Raw genomic sequence first — 16,546 nt, forward strand, 5'->3', positions numbered from 1 at the left:
ACAGATTGTTGTTAAAAGAAGAGATGATTCAACACTATTAAACATGTCCCTGTACAAAACTTTTGTAAGACAGTAAGAGCTGTTTGGTTATTTTCCATTATAGGGGCTCATGCGAATAAGGAGAAAGATTCCTGCCACGACTATTGTGCTAGAATGTAATAGGTCAGAGACTAGGCCAACGCCAGTCTCTGACCTTCCATAGCCGAAGGAAGCCATGGGTGATATATACTGATATCAATCAGTATAAAAACTATGAAATTAAATATATGTCTCATAATATCCCTGTGGAAAGCCAGAGGTTTGTGATCTTTGAACATTGCCTCCTGCAGAGGCTCTCTCACTACCTGAGCATCGGGCTCCACTCGATCTTCTATAATATGCGACGACATTTTTTGAGAGAATTGTTTGGGCAGTAAGTGGTGTTTTTAAACATTTTAATCCTATATCTCGAACTTAACCTGCAGCATAAGTTACCACAGTGATGAATTGCGGTAAGAAGTGAACCACCTTCGTCATATTGAATACCTATTGTTAAAAACCTGAAGTAACCTTGCCAACTACAATTTCTGCTCCGTAGTACAGGCCTCAGGTCTCTCAAAAAGATCCTGATCAAGTTCAACTTGATTTGTGGAATAGGCACCTGCTCTTCACTTGCCTGGTATTATGACTGAAAGATGTTAAGTTTTTTTTAGAGCTTGTGTTTTTGTTCCAGGCGTCCTCTTCCTTGGGCAGTGAGTGCCCATCCCAAACGGAAGGTGGAAGATGTCCGACCCATCTTTTGGGCTTCCAGGCCTAAGAGCTACATCTACAGAACTCAGGACTGGGATGAGTTCCCCAATGGTAGATGGTAGGCTCGATTACACATAAACTAAACAGACACATGACAATTCACATCACAATATCTCTTTATCAGTTTCATTATTGATGCATATTATCTTGTGCAGAAATGATGAAAAGGTAAATTACTTTGTGTGAAGAGTTATGTATACCCTTGTAAAATGGTGAGTTCTGCTTTTGTCTTTAGGGGAAACTCCTCATCTCCAGCTTTTGGCGAGTTAAACGACTACTACCTGTTCTACTTAAAAAGCAAATCATCGAAAGATGCACTGCTGGAGATGTGGGGTGAGGAGCTGATGAATGAAGAGTGTGTCTATGAGGTCTTCACCTGCTACATCACAGCCAAACCAAACCAGAGTGGACAGAAGGTAGATAAGATGGAACACTAAATACAAAAATAAATAAATAATGAACCATAGGCAGCTTGCGCTTCTCATGTTTGTTGTTCTCCTGTGTGCTTCCCTAAAGTGAGTCTGTAGCTATATCTATCTATCTATCTATCTATCTATCTATCTATCTATCTATCTATCTATCTATCTATCTATCTATCTATCTATCTATCTATCTATCTATCTATCTATCTATCTATCTATCTATCTATCTATCTATCTATCTATCTATCTATCTATCTATCTATCTATCTATCTATCTATCTATCTATCTATCTATCTATCTATCTATCTATCTATCTATCTATCTATCTATCTATCTATCTATCTATCTATCTATCTATCTATCTATCTATCTATCTATCTATCTATCTATCTCCATCTATCTATCTATCCATCCATCCATCCATCCATCCAGATAGAGAGATATATATATAGATATATATATATATAGAGAGAGAGAGAGTATGAAAAAAATAATCAATTGTAGAAAATGAGTTATGTGGGTGAGAGAAGAAAGAGTATTTTGGCTGAGTTGGGTTTCTATATCTCAAAATATATCCTATATCTCTTATTATATTATATTAGCATTATAAAAAGTTGTGGATCAATTTGGTTGACTTAGGAGGTTAGGTGGGGGTGCTAGCACTGAGCTGATGAAATTCTCATCATCATAGTTAGGGGCATAGATATTTGCTAGTGTTACTGGTATATTATAGATTTTCCCAGTTACAATAATATACCTACCATTTGAGTCCGAAATGATTTCAGATGGGGTGAAAGGGATATGTTTATTAATTATAAATAGCAGTTCCACATGATTTGGAGTTAAACTTAGAATGAATATAACACGTGTCCTACCCAATTTTTGTGTTGTTCATGAGATTGGTTTTTGAGATGCAGAAAGACAAACATCTTCCCTAAGCTTTTTAAGGTGAGCTAGTATGTTTCCCAGTTTCCCAGTTCTATTCAAGTCCCTACAATTCCAGGTGACAAACTGTATCACGCTTTCTTCATCAGTCTTAGAGAGTCCCTTCATATATCTGTCTGTGTTCTATTTTTGTAAAGGATATGTATTTACACGATATCTTGGCATCCACGAAAAAGCAAATGAAGCGGATGGGAAGGGGGAAAAAGAAAACAAAATTGGGAAGGTAAAAAAGATAATTATACATACTGCACATACATACATTTTTAACAAAGATTGAACTCTTAGCTGTTCAACATTCCCAACAACCCAACCCACCCCCCACCACTTCCAAAACAGGTAGCAGGGAAAAAAGTGACAATTCCAAAGGCACATTGATCTTTTACGCAACTTTAGCTCCGAATTGGACTTGGTTCTTTGCTCCTCTGATAAATCTCTGTTTAAATCTCCTGAACCTCAGTTTGTTATTTAAAATAATTATTACAGCTTACCACAGGAGCTAGTACGAAAAAAAAAAGATAAACAAATGAAATATACATATATACATTTATGTAGATAGGTGTTAGGTCACTCTCAAATAACGATTTGCCATAAATCCAAAATATCTGCTTGTTAATTGTACAGTCCCCTGGGTCTTTTAACCAGTGACGGCTTTAAAGATTTGTAGAACATGGACAACAGGCAAGTGACTGGCTACCTTGCCATAAACTTTCTTCGGTCCATTGGTTATGTCGAACCCTGATTTATATATCTATTCATCTATATGAATAGAGGCATGGCATATGGGAAGGCACCATTAATGCTGAACAATATATACAGATTTTGGAGCAACATATGCTACCCAGACAACATCTTTTTTCAGGAAGGGACGTGCTTATTTCAGCGAAATATTGGCAAACCGCATTCTTCACGTGTTACAAAAACATGGCTTCGTAGTAGAATACTCCGGGTGCTAAACTGGCCTGTTCACAATCCAGACCTGTCACCCATTGAAAACTTTTGGTGAAACATGAAATAAAAAATACAACAAAGGACACTGTTGAAAATCTGAAATCGTATATCAAGTAAGTCATGAGTTTTAAAAGTTTTGGTAGCTATTTTATTTATCTTTGGACAGAACCCTGTTTCCCCATAGTTCCAGTCTTTATGCTGGCTAGGATAACTGTCCGTTATAGCAATTATTGTGTTGCGTTTAACTGTCATCAAATATATGACTTCATATCATGCTGATAGCAGGCTATGGTTTCATCTTCAAATAGGTGATGTGTTTGCCGTGGAATGATGAGCCTCTGGCCCCAGAGACCAACCTGCTGAAGGATGAGCTAGAGAAAGTGAACAGACGAGGTGTCCTCACCATCAACTCTCAGCCCAACATCAATGGCAAACCCTCCGCAGACCCTGTAGTAGGCTGGGGGCCTGCAGGGGGCTATGTTTTTCAGAAGGTAAAAACACTATTGGTCTTGTTTGTACCTTTGGATGAAGTGGTTAGGGAGCGTGCTGTATTTGTCTCATTTGGGGATATGCTATGATCTTCTCTTTGTTTAAAATACAGGCCTATCTTGAGTTTTTCACCTCCAGTGAGAATGTTACTGCTCTCCTTAAAGTACTGAAGAAGTATGAACCTCGTGTCAACTACCATATTGTTAATGTGCATGTAAGTTTGAACAAGAAGGACCTGTCATTCATTGATTGTGTGTGAATATATATGATTCAGATGTCATAATAAATATTTTGTGGGCAGGGCCGTAACTTGACCAACGCCCCTGAAATGCAGCCCAATGCTGTGACATGGGGGATCTTCCCTGGCAGGGAGATCGTTCAGCCTACTGTAGTGGACCCAGTCAGCTTCATGTCCTGGAAGGTAAGATAGATATTGTTCTGTTTTGCATGAATTCATGAATGTTCAACCTTATTCTGCTACCATGTAATTGGAGTGTTAAAGTCAAGACTTTTTATTTGCAGGCTTTGTGTTTACAATCAAAACAATTAAGTAATTTAGGTAAATGTTATTTATAGTCAAAAATATAATGGCAAAATTAATACATAGCTTGAATATGATTTTTATAATGAACCCACATGCATACAGTGTTTATTTAAACTTTTTTGAACCCTTTTAGAATTTCATCCAAAATGAACAGTTAATTTGAAGGTGACATTAATGGTATTATAATCAGGTGCGAGTGGGCACTGTTTAGTTCAGGGGTGGGCAAACTTTTTGGCTCAGGGGCCACATTGACTTTTAAAATTTGACAGACGGGCCGGGCCAGCACCAGATGCATACATATCAAACATAAACATAAAAAAGGCATTACAGTGTTAATACTTACATTCACTTTTAGTGGGAACAGTGTTGTTGATCACCCTTCTTTGCCAGTGCATCAAAGTCTGGTGTTAGTTTTGTTGTGGCAATTCTCAGAACAGATCTGAGGTGTTCATCACTCAACTGGGATCTGTGAGGTGCTTTGTTGGTGTTCATCACACTAAAAGTCTGTTCACACACGTACGTAGAGCCAAACAACACCAGCATCTTCTGTGCCATCTTCTGGATCAGGCCTGGCCAACCCGCGGCTCCCGAGCCGCATGCGGCTCTTTGCCTGGTTTCATGCGGCTCTTACGTTCATATCGAAGTTTGTGTTTGTGGTTTTTTTTTTTTTCTTTTAAAATCTTTTTATTGATTTTGCAAAATACTTTAGACAGAGAGGTAGGACAGGATTACCCCTCCAAAAAATTGGGATATACAGAATAGTACATTCAGTTGTCAGTCTCTTGGAGGCAATGTTTGTGTTTTTAATGTGCGTGTTTGCTTCGCTTGAGTTCAATACGGTATTTTCGTCAAACGCACATGTGCGTGAGATGAAAATACCGCAAAGTTTCCCAGTAGGGGCAAGATCGTTTGAGTAAACAATTTGTGTCCAGTTCGCTCTCAAAATGGCAGGAAAAAATGCACAGCAAAACAAAAATATGAAGATGAACACAGGACGTTTTTAACAGAGTGGGAGAGTTTATATTTTTTTGTTGAACGTAATGGCAAGCCATTCTGCCTTATATGTCAGGCGTCATTAGCGCATTTCAAAGCTTCAAATCTTCAGCGCCACTACAGCTCACTCCGTGCTAACATCGACCAGGAATTTCCAAAAGGGACTGAACTTCGCAAGCACAAGTTGGTCACTTTGAAAAGTCAGGCAGAAAAGCAGATACAGTTTCTCGGACCTCGAGTGGATTATGGATCTGGCCTTTTTGGTCGACATGCTGTGTCACTTGGACAGACTGAACCTGACCCTGCAGGGTAAGTTAAAAATGCTGCCTGACCTGCTGCAAAGTGTGTTTGCGTTTGTCAACAAACTGAAGCTGTTCAAGGCGCATATTCAAAAGGGAGATTTAACGCATTTTCCCACTCTGCTAAAAGCCAGCGGGCAAGTCACCAGCGCCGCCCTGAATAAGCAAAGAGCCAGATATGCAACACTGATTGAAAACCTGCACGAAAGCTTTGTGACCCGGTTCCACGATCTACAACTGAAAAGGCCACAGATTACGTTCCTCGTCGACCCATTTAATGCGGAGACGGACTGTTTGAAAGCCCCGCTAGTCACAGATGAGGCCGCGGCTGAGTTGGAGATGATTGATCTTTGTGAGGAGGACCAACTGAAACCTGCTTTAAGGGAAGGGACCATTGAGTTCTGGAAAAGTGTGCCAACGGAAAAATATCCCAATGTCAAACGGGCTGCGCTTAAGATACTGTCAATGTTTGGGTCAACATACGTCTGCGAGTCTGTGTTTTCTACCCTGAAACACGTGAAATCAAAGCATCGATCTGTTCTGACTGACACCCGTGTGAAAGAATTGCTTCGAGTGGCAACAACAGAGTACAAGTCAGATTTGAAGAGGATTGTTCAAGGCAAGGAATGACAGAAGTCGCACTAAGCAACATGCACAGTAAAAGAAAAACGCTATTGTAAATTATTATATTTTTGTTTGTGGACTTGGTGTAATCTGAGAGTTTGTGTGTGAGAGACAGTGCACACAATGTTCATTGTTGAAAATGACTGGCCTGTGGTCTGAGTACTGTAGGAGTCCATTTCTGTCATTATCATGTTAGTGTGTGACATTTACAATAAATCTGGCTGAGCAGAGGTCTGTGTGTGTGTGTGTGTGTGTGTGTGTGTGTGTGTGTGTGTGTGTGTGTGTGTGTGTGTGTGTGTGTGTGTGTGTGTGTGTGTGTGTGTGTGTGTGAGGAAGGGATGGGGTGATGTTCATGTGTGCCCATGTGTATGATGTGGCTCTTTGCGGTAACACAGTAAAAAATGTGGCTCTTAGTCTCTGACTGGTTGGCCACCCCTGTTCTGGATGTTTGGACATTTGGCTGCGCTTAATGAAGCATAAAACTCATCCAGTTTAAGAGAGTTGAACTTCTCCTTTAAGACGGTGTCACATTGGAGATCAATCAGTTCCAACTGCAGCTCCTGTGGCGCCGTTTCAGGGTCTTGTGTGAAGGGACATGAGACCAGCTGAAGGGACATGACACCAGCTGAAGTGACTTGTCAATTTTTCCAAAATCAGAGAACCGATGGCATAACTCTCTGTGCAGGTTGTCCAGTGATTTCCTGTATTTTTTCACATGTTGAGGGGCGTCTTTCAGCGTAGCCAGCGTGGGGAAATGAACAAATGACTTGTTTGACATTTGCTTTGAGAATAAAGCTAGCTTGGTTTTGAAGGCTCTGACGTTTGTGTACATTTCATGGACAAACTGGTCTTTCCCTTGCAGCTTCACGTTCAGCTCATTCATGTGTGTCAGCACGTCCACAGCAAAAGATAAATCACAAAGACGATCTGTGTCACTCAGCTCAGGAAAATTGTCAGCTTTCTCAGGTAGCTCCAAAAATGAGATAATCTCCTGTTTGAGCTCCAACACTCGTTGACGTACTTTCCCCAAACTTAACCAGCGGACGTTGGAGTGGTGAAGCAAGTCCTGGTGATCAGAGTCATTTTCTTCAAGAAACTTAATAAACTGACGATGGTGAAGTCCCCTCGCTCCAATAAAGTTCACCACTTCTACAACTGGCTTCACTACGTGGTCGAGCTGCAGGACGGATTTACACAATGCTTCCTGGTGGATTATGCAGTGTAAGAAAATGTCCTCCTGCTCAGGGTTGTCCTCTTTCACCCTCTCCTGGATTCTTTTGAGCAACCCGATGTTTTTTCCAGTCAGATTTGTCGATCCGTCTGTGGTAACGTTGGCGAGCTACTCCGAGGTAGCTGGAGCCTCTCGATGACCCCCGACACGACGTCATACAAGTCCTCTCCCTGTGTTTTCCCCTTCAGGGAGTCCACGGCCAAAAACTCCTCTGTTATCTCAAAATTGTCATTAATCCCTCTGATAAAAATTAAAAGCTGAGCGGTGTCCTTTATGTCATTACTTTTGTCCAGTGCCAAGGAATATAATGTAAATGACTCCGCTTTTTTGTTTAGCTTGCTAGCCAAGTCTTCGTCAATTAGCTCAACACGGCGAGTCACTGTCCTGCCTGATGAGCTCATGTTTTCTAATTTGTTCTTCTCTCAGGACACCAGATACCTGCTGTCTCTACCAGCACTCTTTGAGAAACTCCCCTTCGGAGAAAGGCTTGCTGGTCTTTGCTAATTTGAATGCCAGCAAATAACTTGCCTTCGTGCTTGATTCTTGGATGGCAGTTTGTCGGATAAAGGTGTTTTGCTGATCCTGCAAACTAGCTGCCGACCTCCGAGCGGTCGCCGTCCGTTTTTGCGTTAACTGGTTGTTAGCGCAATTAGCATGCTTGGTGGAAAAGTGACGGCTGATGTTGTATTCCTTTAAAACCGTAACGGTTTCTTGGCAAATAAGACACACAGCCTTCGACCGGACTTCAGTGAAAAAGTATTTAGTCGTCCATTCCTTATTAAACACTCGGCACTCGCTGTCGACTTTTCTTTTCTTTGGCCCGTTCATTGTTGCAGATGTGTTCAGAGCAGCAGCAGAGTAACAACAGAGAGCAGCCCGGCCTCCGCTAAATCAAGTCAATGTGTCACTGCGCCTAGTGCACCACCTGGTGGACCGCCAGGTAATGCAGGACAAGGTCAAATGAATGCAGTCATAATTATGATATGATTTGATTTGGGCAATTCTGTACCAATCTTCGGCGGGCCGGATTAAAAAGACCAACGGGCCGGATGTGGCCCGCGGGCCGTAGTTTGCCCACCCCTGGTTTAGTTAGTTTAAAGAGCAGGGATCTTTTAAAGTTCACAACACAGGATTATGTAAGTGTATTATGGCATTGACAAAGAATATTTCTGAGGATATTGTTCGTGCTCATCTGCCTAGAAAAGGTTACAAAAACATTTATAAAGTGTTTGTATTCGGCTAATTCAGTCAGGCGGATAGTTGTAGAAATAGAGCATATTCAAGACCATTGTTACACTCCGATGTACTGGTCAACCAGCAAAGATTGCTCCAAAAGCAAGGCTTGGAATAGTCCCTGAGGTCTCAAAGGAACCCAGGTTAACTTCTAAGCAACTACGGCAAGAATCCAAATCAGAACATCCCCATGTTTTGGAATGGTCAAGTCAAAGTCTTGACCTCAATCCAATAGAAATGTTGTGAAGTTCCTAAAGAGAGGAGTTCACCATCCTGGAGTTAAAGCTATTCTACGAAGAGGAATGGCCTAAAATTCCTCAAAGCATATATGCAGGACTGATCAACAGTTACTGGAAACATTTAATTAAGCAATATTAAACAAGAGGGTATGCTTTGACGTCATTATTGGCACGACAGTGATGTGGTCAGGATCGAGCACACCCTCGAGTGTAATACTGCGATTATACAAGTCAGCAACTAAATAAAATATGTAATCCAAATGTATTCATATTGTGGGGCAATACGCTCTCAAAATATACAACTTTTTGTTTCTGTGACTACCGATTCCATGGCAGTACATGGGGAACGACTAAGAACTGGAAAACAATCAGTTGTGTCAGTAGACTAATGTAATGTTTCAGGAAGTAGACCGACCCTTAGCAGCAACTTAGCAACAGAGGCAATTTCTAGTCTGCTTTATTGCTTTTTAGAAATCGTTTCTCAAACTGAATAAATACAGCATATAGAAACACAAAACTGCTTAGCTTAGACAATCTGGTTGTAAGTAAGATATGTGCTTAAAAAATATAATGATTCCATCATGTATTTTTAAGATTTCAGCACAGTTACAGTCACTTGTAGTTTCATGGCGAGACGCTCAAAAAGGCCACCACGCCACATCCACACTGATCAACAAAAACAAATTCTTTTAACAACTTTTCATCTCCTAGGTGTTAAGATAGGACAGAGAAAATTTCAGGTCGGTGTGTCAAAATCTGTAGGAGTTCGTTAAAATACAACACGTGGGAATTGCCAAAAAAAAGGCGACTAAATTCAAAATGGCGGAATTCCTGTTTAGTTGAGGTCATGCTGCCAAGAGACTTTTTTTTTTACATCTCGGTGTTATAAACATATACAAAAATTTTGGTGCATGTAGCTGAAACTAGGTGCCGGGGCTGCAGTTTAGGGGGCGCAAGCGAGCTGTTTGGCCACGCCGACTTGCAAAACACATCGGATGTATTGTCTCACCACGCCGGCTGTACAGTGGTGTGAAAAAGTGTTTGCCCCCTTCCTGATTTCCAATTTTTTTGCATGTCTGTCACAAATGTTTCAGATCATCAAACAAATTTAAATATTAGTCAAAGATAACACAAGTAAACACAAAATGCAGTTTTTAAATGAAGGTTTTTATTATTAAGGGAGAGAAAAAATCCAAACCCACATGGCCCTGTGTGAAAAAGTGTTTGCCCCCTCCTGTTAAAACATAACTGTGGTTTATCACACCTGAGTTCAATTTCTCCAGCCACACCCAGGCCTGATTACTGCCACACCTGTTCTCAATCAAGAAATCACTTCAATAGGACCTGCCTGACAAAGTGAAGTAGACCAAAAGATCCTCAAAAGATAGACATCATGCCGAGATCCAAAGAAATTCAGGAACAAATGAGAAAGAAATTAACTGAGCTCTATCAGTCTGGAAAAGGTTCTAAAGCCATTTCTAAAGCTTTGGGACTCCAGAGAACCACAGTGAGAGCCATTATCCACAAATGGAGAAAACATGGAACAGTGGTGAACCTTCCCAGGAGCGGCCGGCCGACCAAAATTACTCCAAGAGCGCAGCGACGACTCATCCGAGAGGTCACAAAAGACCCCACGACAACATCCAAAGAACTGCAGGCCTCACTTGCCTCAGTTAAGGTCAGTGTTCATGACTCCACCATAAGAAAGAGACTGGGCAAAAATGGCTGCATGGCTGAGTTCCAAGACGAAAACCACCGCTGAGCAAAAAGAACATTAAGGCTCGTCTCATTTTTGCCAGAAAACATCTTGATGATCCCCGAGACTTTTGGGAAAATACTCCGTGGACTGACGAGACCAAAGTTGAACTTTTTGGAAGGTGTGTGTCCCATTACATCTGGCGTAAAAGTAACACCGCATTTCAGAACAAGAACCTCATACCAACAGTAAAATATGGTGGTGGTAGTGTGATGGTCTGGGGCTGTTTTGCTGCTTCAGGACCTGGAAGACTTGCTGTGATAAATGGAACCATGAATTCTACTGTCTAACAAAACATCCTGAAGGAGAACGTCCGGCCGTCTGTTCGTGACCTCAAGCTGAAGCCAACTTGGGTTCTGCAGCAGGACAATGATCCAAAACACACCAGCAAGTCCACCTCTGAATGGCTGAAGAAAAACAAAATGAAGACTTTGGAGTGGCCTCGTCAAAGTCCTGACCTGAATCCTATTGAGATGCTGTGGCATGACCTTAAAAAGGTGGTTGGTGCTGGAAAACCCTCCAATGTGGCTGAATTACAACAACTCTGCAAAGATGAGTGGGCCAACATTCCTCCACAGCTGGAAAAGACTCATTGCAAGTTATCGCGAAGGCTTGATTGCAGTTGTTGCTGCTAAGGGTGGCCCAACCAGTTATTAGGTTTAGGGGGCAAACACTTTTTCACACAGGGCCATGTGGGTTTGGATTTGTTTTCTCCCTTAATAATAAAAACCTTCATTTAAAAACTGCATTTTGTGTTTACTTGTGTTATCTTTGACGAATATTTAAATTTGTTTGATGATCTGAAACATTTAAGTGTGATAAACATGCAAAAAAATAAGAAATCAGGAAGGGGGCAAACACTTTTTCACACCACTGTATGTATCATGTTTCATGAGGTTTCAAGCATCCTATGACCTCAAACATCTACTTTGTGTGTCACGGCGAGACGTCAAACTTTGACAAAGTCGAACGAAATTCTCAATATATCATCAACCACATTGTTCTGTCTATTGGGTTGATGTTTAGATTATTTTAATTTATCCCCCTGGTGGTTGCATGTGTTATTGCAGTTAGTTTAGCAGTAGAAGTCTTCTCTTCATTCATTGGCCAATAGGGTCACATGACGTGGCCAGAGCAATGATTCCAGCTGGTAGCAGAGGTGAGGGATGATCACATGTGGGCAGCTCATCCTCTGCCTTTCTTACGTTGAGTGCCTTGAGAAGCAATGCTTGTGAGTACCAACATATCAGGTGTGCTGAATTGTACTGCTTAGTGAATGTTTACATAGAACTTTAACATAAAGAGGGACGTTTTATGGAGCTAGTATTTTTTAGCATCTAAATTAAGGTAAAGCATTGTGATGACTCAGCAAAAATGTTAATTATCAAGCCATGCCTTGTTTGTTGAAAAGGAAGGTAATTTAGCACAGTGTTTTATTCTGTGTGGTACATCAGAAAAGATATGTAATTTTATTTTGACATACATACTGATTGAGTGATTTATTTTGTCCTTATTTCAGTTTTACAAAAAAGACTGTTGTACACGAGAAGAGGAAAACAAACAGTAAACGTTCATTCAACTTTACTTCTTCGTCTGACTCTCTATACAGCAGTATGTTCGCTATCTGTCGAAGTGTGGTCTGACACCTACTCTGAGGACAGAATAGTAAAAAAGCAACTTCACTGCGGGCACTTCAACACAGAGGAAAGGAAGCTTGTGTGAGCCATTGTTTTATTTCACCATGTCGAGGAATGATGAAAAAGTGAAATCAGACGCGGATGCTCATGTTCAACGTACGAGCCCCCTTTGAACTCTTTCAGAATATTCTGCCTCCACATCTAAAACAAAATCATCTGCTACAACAGCTGCTGCGGTGGCACGTGCTAAGGTGCAAGCAGCTAAAGCACGTGCAGCATTTGCACAACAGGAGGCAGAACTAAAAGTGAAAGAAGCTCATATAGCGGCTAGGCTGTCCACTCTGAACTGTGAAAGGGAAGTAGCAGCAGCTGAAGCAGAGGCTCAGGTCCTGGAGGCAGCTCTTGAACCAGACTCTTGCAGAGGGAGTAAGTGGGACCTTCAGGTTACAGCAGAAGGAGCTGCTCAGTGTACTCATGACTATGTCGAACAACAGTCCCAGCTGCATAACTCTGACTGTGGAGCTCCTAAACTCAGTACATGTCTGCCAGTCCCACAACCCCACCAGCAGTTGAGAGAGCATCCTCATCACTCCCATAGTACACACTGGTATCCTCTCAGTGCTGTGCCTCAGAGTGGTTACTATGATGATATGCATGCAACAGCACAGCCCAAAAGCCCAACACCTGCGTTTTGTCAAAGCTCCATGGGTCAGGAAAACGACATCTCCAGGTCACAGCCAAAAGGGCAGACGCAATCGCATCATATTGTACCGCATGATTTCCCAACGGCTAATTCTAGTTCTTTAGCACAACCCTCTTTTGGCCAGCAGCCTACTTCTCCAGTTGATAGGGCAGCATGTTACCCACAAACCGACGACAGAATTGGGGTAGGTGAAATCACAAGATGTTTACTACGTCGTGAGCTCGTGAACTCCAGCCTTGTTAAATTCAACGACAAACCAGAAAATGATGCAGCCTGGAAGTCCTCATTCTACAATGCTATCGGTGGACTAAACTTAACTGGCAGTGAGGAGCTTGACCTCTTAACGAAGTGGCTGGGAAGTGAGTCAGCAGAGCATGTAGCAAGAGTTCGTTCTGTACATGTGGCAAACCCAGCAGTAGGTCTACAGAGAGCTTGGGAACGCTTGGAGGAGTGCTATGGCTCTCCTGAAGTTGTGGAGAAGGCACTCTTTGAGAAAATAGAGAACTTCCCAAAAATTAAACATGATGACCCCGTGAAACTCAGACAGTTGGGTGATTTATTAAAGGAATTGGAGGCTGCTAAATCTCAAGGAAATCTGCCTGGGCTGTCATATTTGGACACCGCTAGGGGTGTAAACCCCATTGTTGAAAAGCTCCCTCGTGGTTTGCAGGAGAAGTGGCTTGTGCAGGGTTCAGTGTTCAAAGAGGAGCATCATACTTCCTTCCCTCCATTTGCATTCTTTACAAGCTTCATATGTAATGAAGCACGACGAAGAAACGACCCAAGTTTCTTTCTTTCAACAACCCCTGTGGTTACAAAGTCGGAGTATATCGGAAGAAAACAAGACTTTGATAAACGCCACATTTCAACTTACAAGACAGAAATCAGTTCAGGATCTCAAGTAGGTGGCTTGATTTCTAACCTCAAGTCAGCTTCTCAGACAAATGTTTCAGCAAATAAACTCAATGACATTGATAAACAGTGCCCAATTCACAAGAAGCCTCACCCCTTAAAGAAGTGCAGAGGTTTCAGAGCCAAATCATTAGAGGAACGCAAGATGTATCTAAAAGAAAATGGCATATGTTTCAAGTGTTGTTCCTCCACTACTCATTTTGCAAAGAGCTGTAAAGCAACCTTGAAATGTGCTGAATGTGGAGACAACAGTCATGTCACCGCTCTACATGCTGGACCTCCTCCATGGGTCAGTAACGACACCCCTTTAGAGCATGGCGGGGAGTACGAAGGAGACGTGCCTCAGCCAACTGTTAGCTCAAGGTGCACAGAGGTCTGTGGAACAGAGGTCTGTGGAATAGGTAAAGGCTCCAGATCCTGTTCAAAGATCCTTCTGGCCGAGGTGTACCCCCACGCTCACCCAGACAGAGCAAAAAGAGTCTATATTATGGTGGATGAACAAAGGAATAGATCCTTGGCCAGGTCCGATTTTTTCAGTCTGTTTCATATTCAAGGCTCAGAGGCTCCTTATACTCTCCGCACATGTGCAGGAACCACAGAGACCTCAGGGAGAAGAGCAACCAAATTTGTAGTTGAATCTTTAGATGGGACAGTTAACGTCCTACTGCCCACTCTCATAGAATGCAATGACCTGCCGGAAGATCGGTCTGAAATCCCCTCTCCAGAGGTTGAAAAACATCACCCTCACCTCAGATCCATTGCTCACAAGATACCACCTTTGGATCCAGAAGCCCAGATACTCATTCTCCTGGGACGCGACATCCTACGATTGCATAAGGTGCGAGAACAACGCAATGGTCCACATGACTCCCCTTATGCCCAGAGGCTCGACCTCGGTTGGGTTATTATCGGAGATGTTTGTTTGGGACCTGCCCACAGACCAACAGAGGTGGCCTCATTCCGCACTAGTGTGCTTGAAAACGGGCGTCCATCTTACCTGACTCCATGCCCAACTGCAAAGCATTTTCTCTTGCTTTTCTTTTCTTTCCCACTGCATTGCTGGTAATGTAATTAGCTTCCTTGGTTTCCACATACAGTACTTAGTGTTATCACACACTCCATTCTGAGTCAGTGGCTCATACTTGTTGTGCAAGGAGAGTTCCAGTGGTGGAGTGAGCGTTGAAGTGTTTGTGTCTGTGGTGGACAACATCAAACTGAGCCCTTGGCTGGAGTTGATGTTTTTGGCCTCACTGTAGTGCAATGCCAGTAAGATGTGCCACCAACAGCTTTAGCAGGTGAGCAGGTGATTCTATCTGAGCCTGAGCTCCTACTTTGTTAAAATTATAAGAAACACAGAGAAAACAGATATCTGATAAATGGATGTTGTTCTCTTACTGTGTCTCTGTGTCTCAGTGTCTCAGTGTGTCATTTTATCCTTTGGCTGCAATCACAGTAATATGATATGAAAAAAATAACATTAGTAACACATACCTTCATTTTCAGAACCATCCGGGACAAAATCCGAACCAACCTGGTCACTTTCAAGTGATTCTTGAAAATCATGTTTCCCATAGAGTTGCCAATGACCAGAGTTGTTTTTTTTAGCATGTGTGTCACTGAGTGGGGAAAATTGATAAGAAACATTGAAGGGGTTGGTGGTGAACCATGAGCTTTTGCTTCACACCTATGCTTCCTCCGTACTGCCAATCAGCCGCCCTGTAGTCCTGGCTGTTCGGCTGCGGAGGAGGACCAGCTAAGGGAGCCTACAGCTCTGAGTAGCTCCACACCGCCTACCAAGGCCTGATTAGCTGCCACGGCTATTGGGTTGGTTTTCATGGTGCTCAGCATTTTCTAGGACTACACAAAACAAATGTAGCCTTATCTGACATCCCTGGCACATATTTTTCCCCATGTTTTCTCAGGATGAGGCCTTCGCCTTGTGGATTGAGCAGTGGGCTAAACTCTATGAAGACGAGTCACCTTCACGGATGATCATCAAGTATATCCATGACAACTACTTCCTGGTCAATCTGGTAGACAATGACTTTCCTCTGGAGAACTGTCTGTGGCAGGTCATCGATGATATGTTTGATCTGCTTGAGGGCCCTCCAGAGCCGATCAACGATGGAACCGTCTCTGAATAAAATGTGTGATTTGTATTCTTTTTAGGAAAGAAAACACTGGTTGAAATTTTATGCATTGCCTTAAACGCAGCTATTTACAATACAGTGTTTATGTGTACTGAAGTCATTTTTACCATCTATTTGTAAAGGCTTTTTTTTTTTTTTAAACATTTACGTGAATGGGAAACATTGTGAAGAAATAAACTGTAGTGTCTCACCTGAACAAGATTCGGGTACAAAGATTTACAAAACATCGTACATTTCTGATCCCCAAGATATTTAGCACCTCTGCTGCATTTCAAGCTGAAAACTACACTTATGTGCTGACAAATTTGGGGTTGACCTTGTAGAGTTTCCTCATGAACTGACCTCAATAAACATCAGCAAATGACAATGTCACAAAATGAATTAACATACCATATAAATTTAATATTTTTTGAGGATATGTAACTGAAGATGATTCAAATTGTCTCTTTCAATTTGAGAATGTTAATGACTTTTAATGATGTATATTGTATTGAGATATATATGTGAAGTGTCTGTTTAGCTCTGTTATATCATTGTCATATTACAGTCACACTATTTACCCTTGTTGCCTTAACATGTACATCATATTTATTTTTTCTTCCTGCGTTCTCATTAAATAGTTTTTCAGTAA

At 41.8% G+C, this 16,546-nt stretch overlaps 1 protein-coding gene across 1 annotated transcript in view; it reads left to right on the plus strand.

Annotated features, from left to right (window-relative positions):
- Positions 1 to 16,546, plus strand: part of mthfr (methylenetetrahydrofolate reductase (NAD(P)H)) — a 30,938-nt gene extending 14,392 nt beyond the window's left edge. The window contains exons 7-12 of the mRNA XM_069694125.1: positions 713 to 847; positions 1,025 to 1,205; positions 3,414 to 3,596; positions 3,707 to 3,808; positions 3,896 to 4,015; positions 15,688 to 16,546. Of these exons, the coding sequence (XP_069550226.1) occupies positions 713 to 847; positions 1,025 to 1,205; positions 3,414 to 3,596; positions 3,707 to 3,808; positions 3,896 to 4,015; positions 15,688 to 15,909 (943 nt within the window). The 3' untranslated portion in view covers positions 15,910 to 16,546. The remainder of the gene's footprint in view (positions 1 to 712; positions 848 to 1,024; positions 1,206 to 3,413; positions 3,597 to 3,706; positions 3,809 to 3,895; positions 4,016 to 15,687) is intronic.

Source organism: Brachyistius frenatus, unplaced genomic scaffold (genome assembly GCF_029030835.1).
Source record: "Brachyistius frenatus isolate BFR_SWC_R1_liver_20210118 unplaced genomic scaffold, ASM2903083v1 Contig_16, whole genome shotgun sequence".
Lineage (NCBI taxonomy): Eukaryota > Metazoa > Chordata > Actinopteri > Embiotocidae > Brachyistius > Brachyistius frenatus.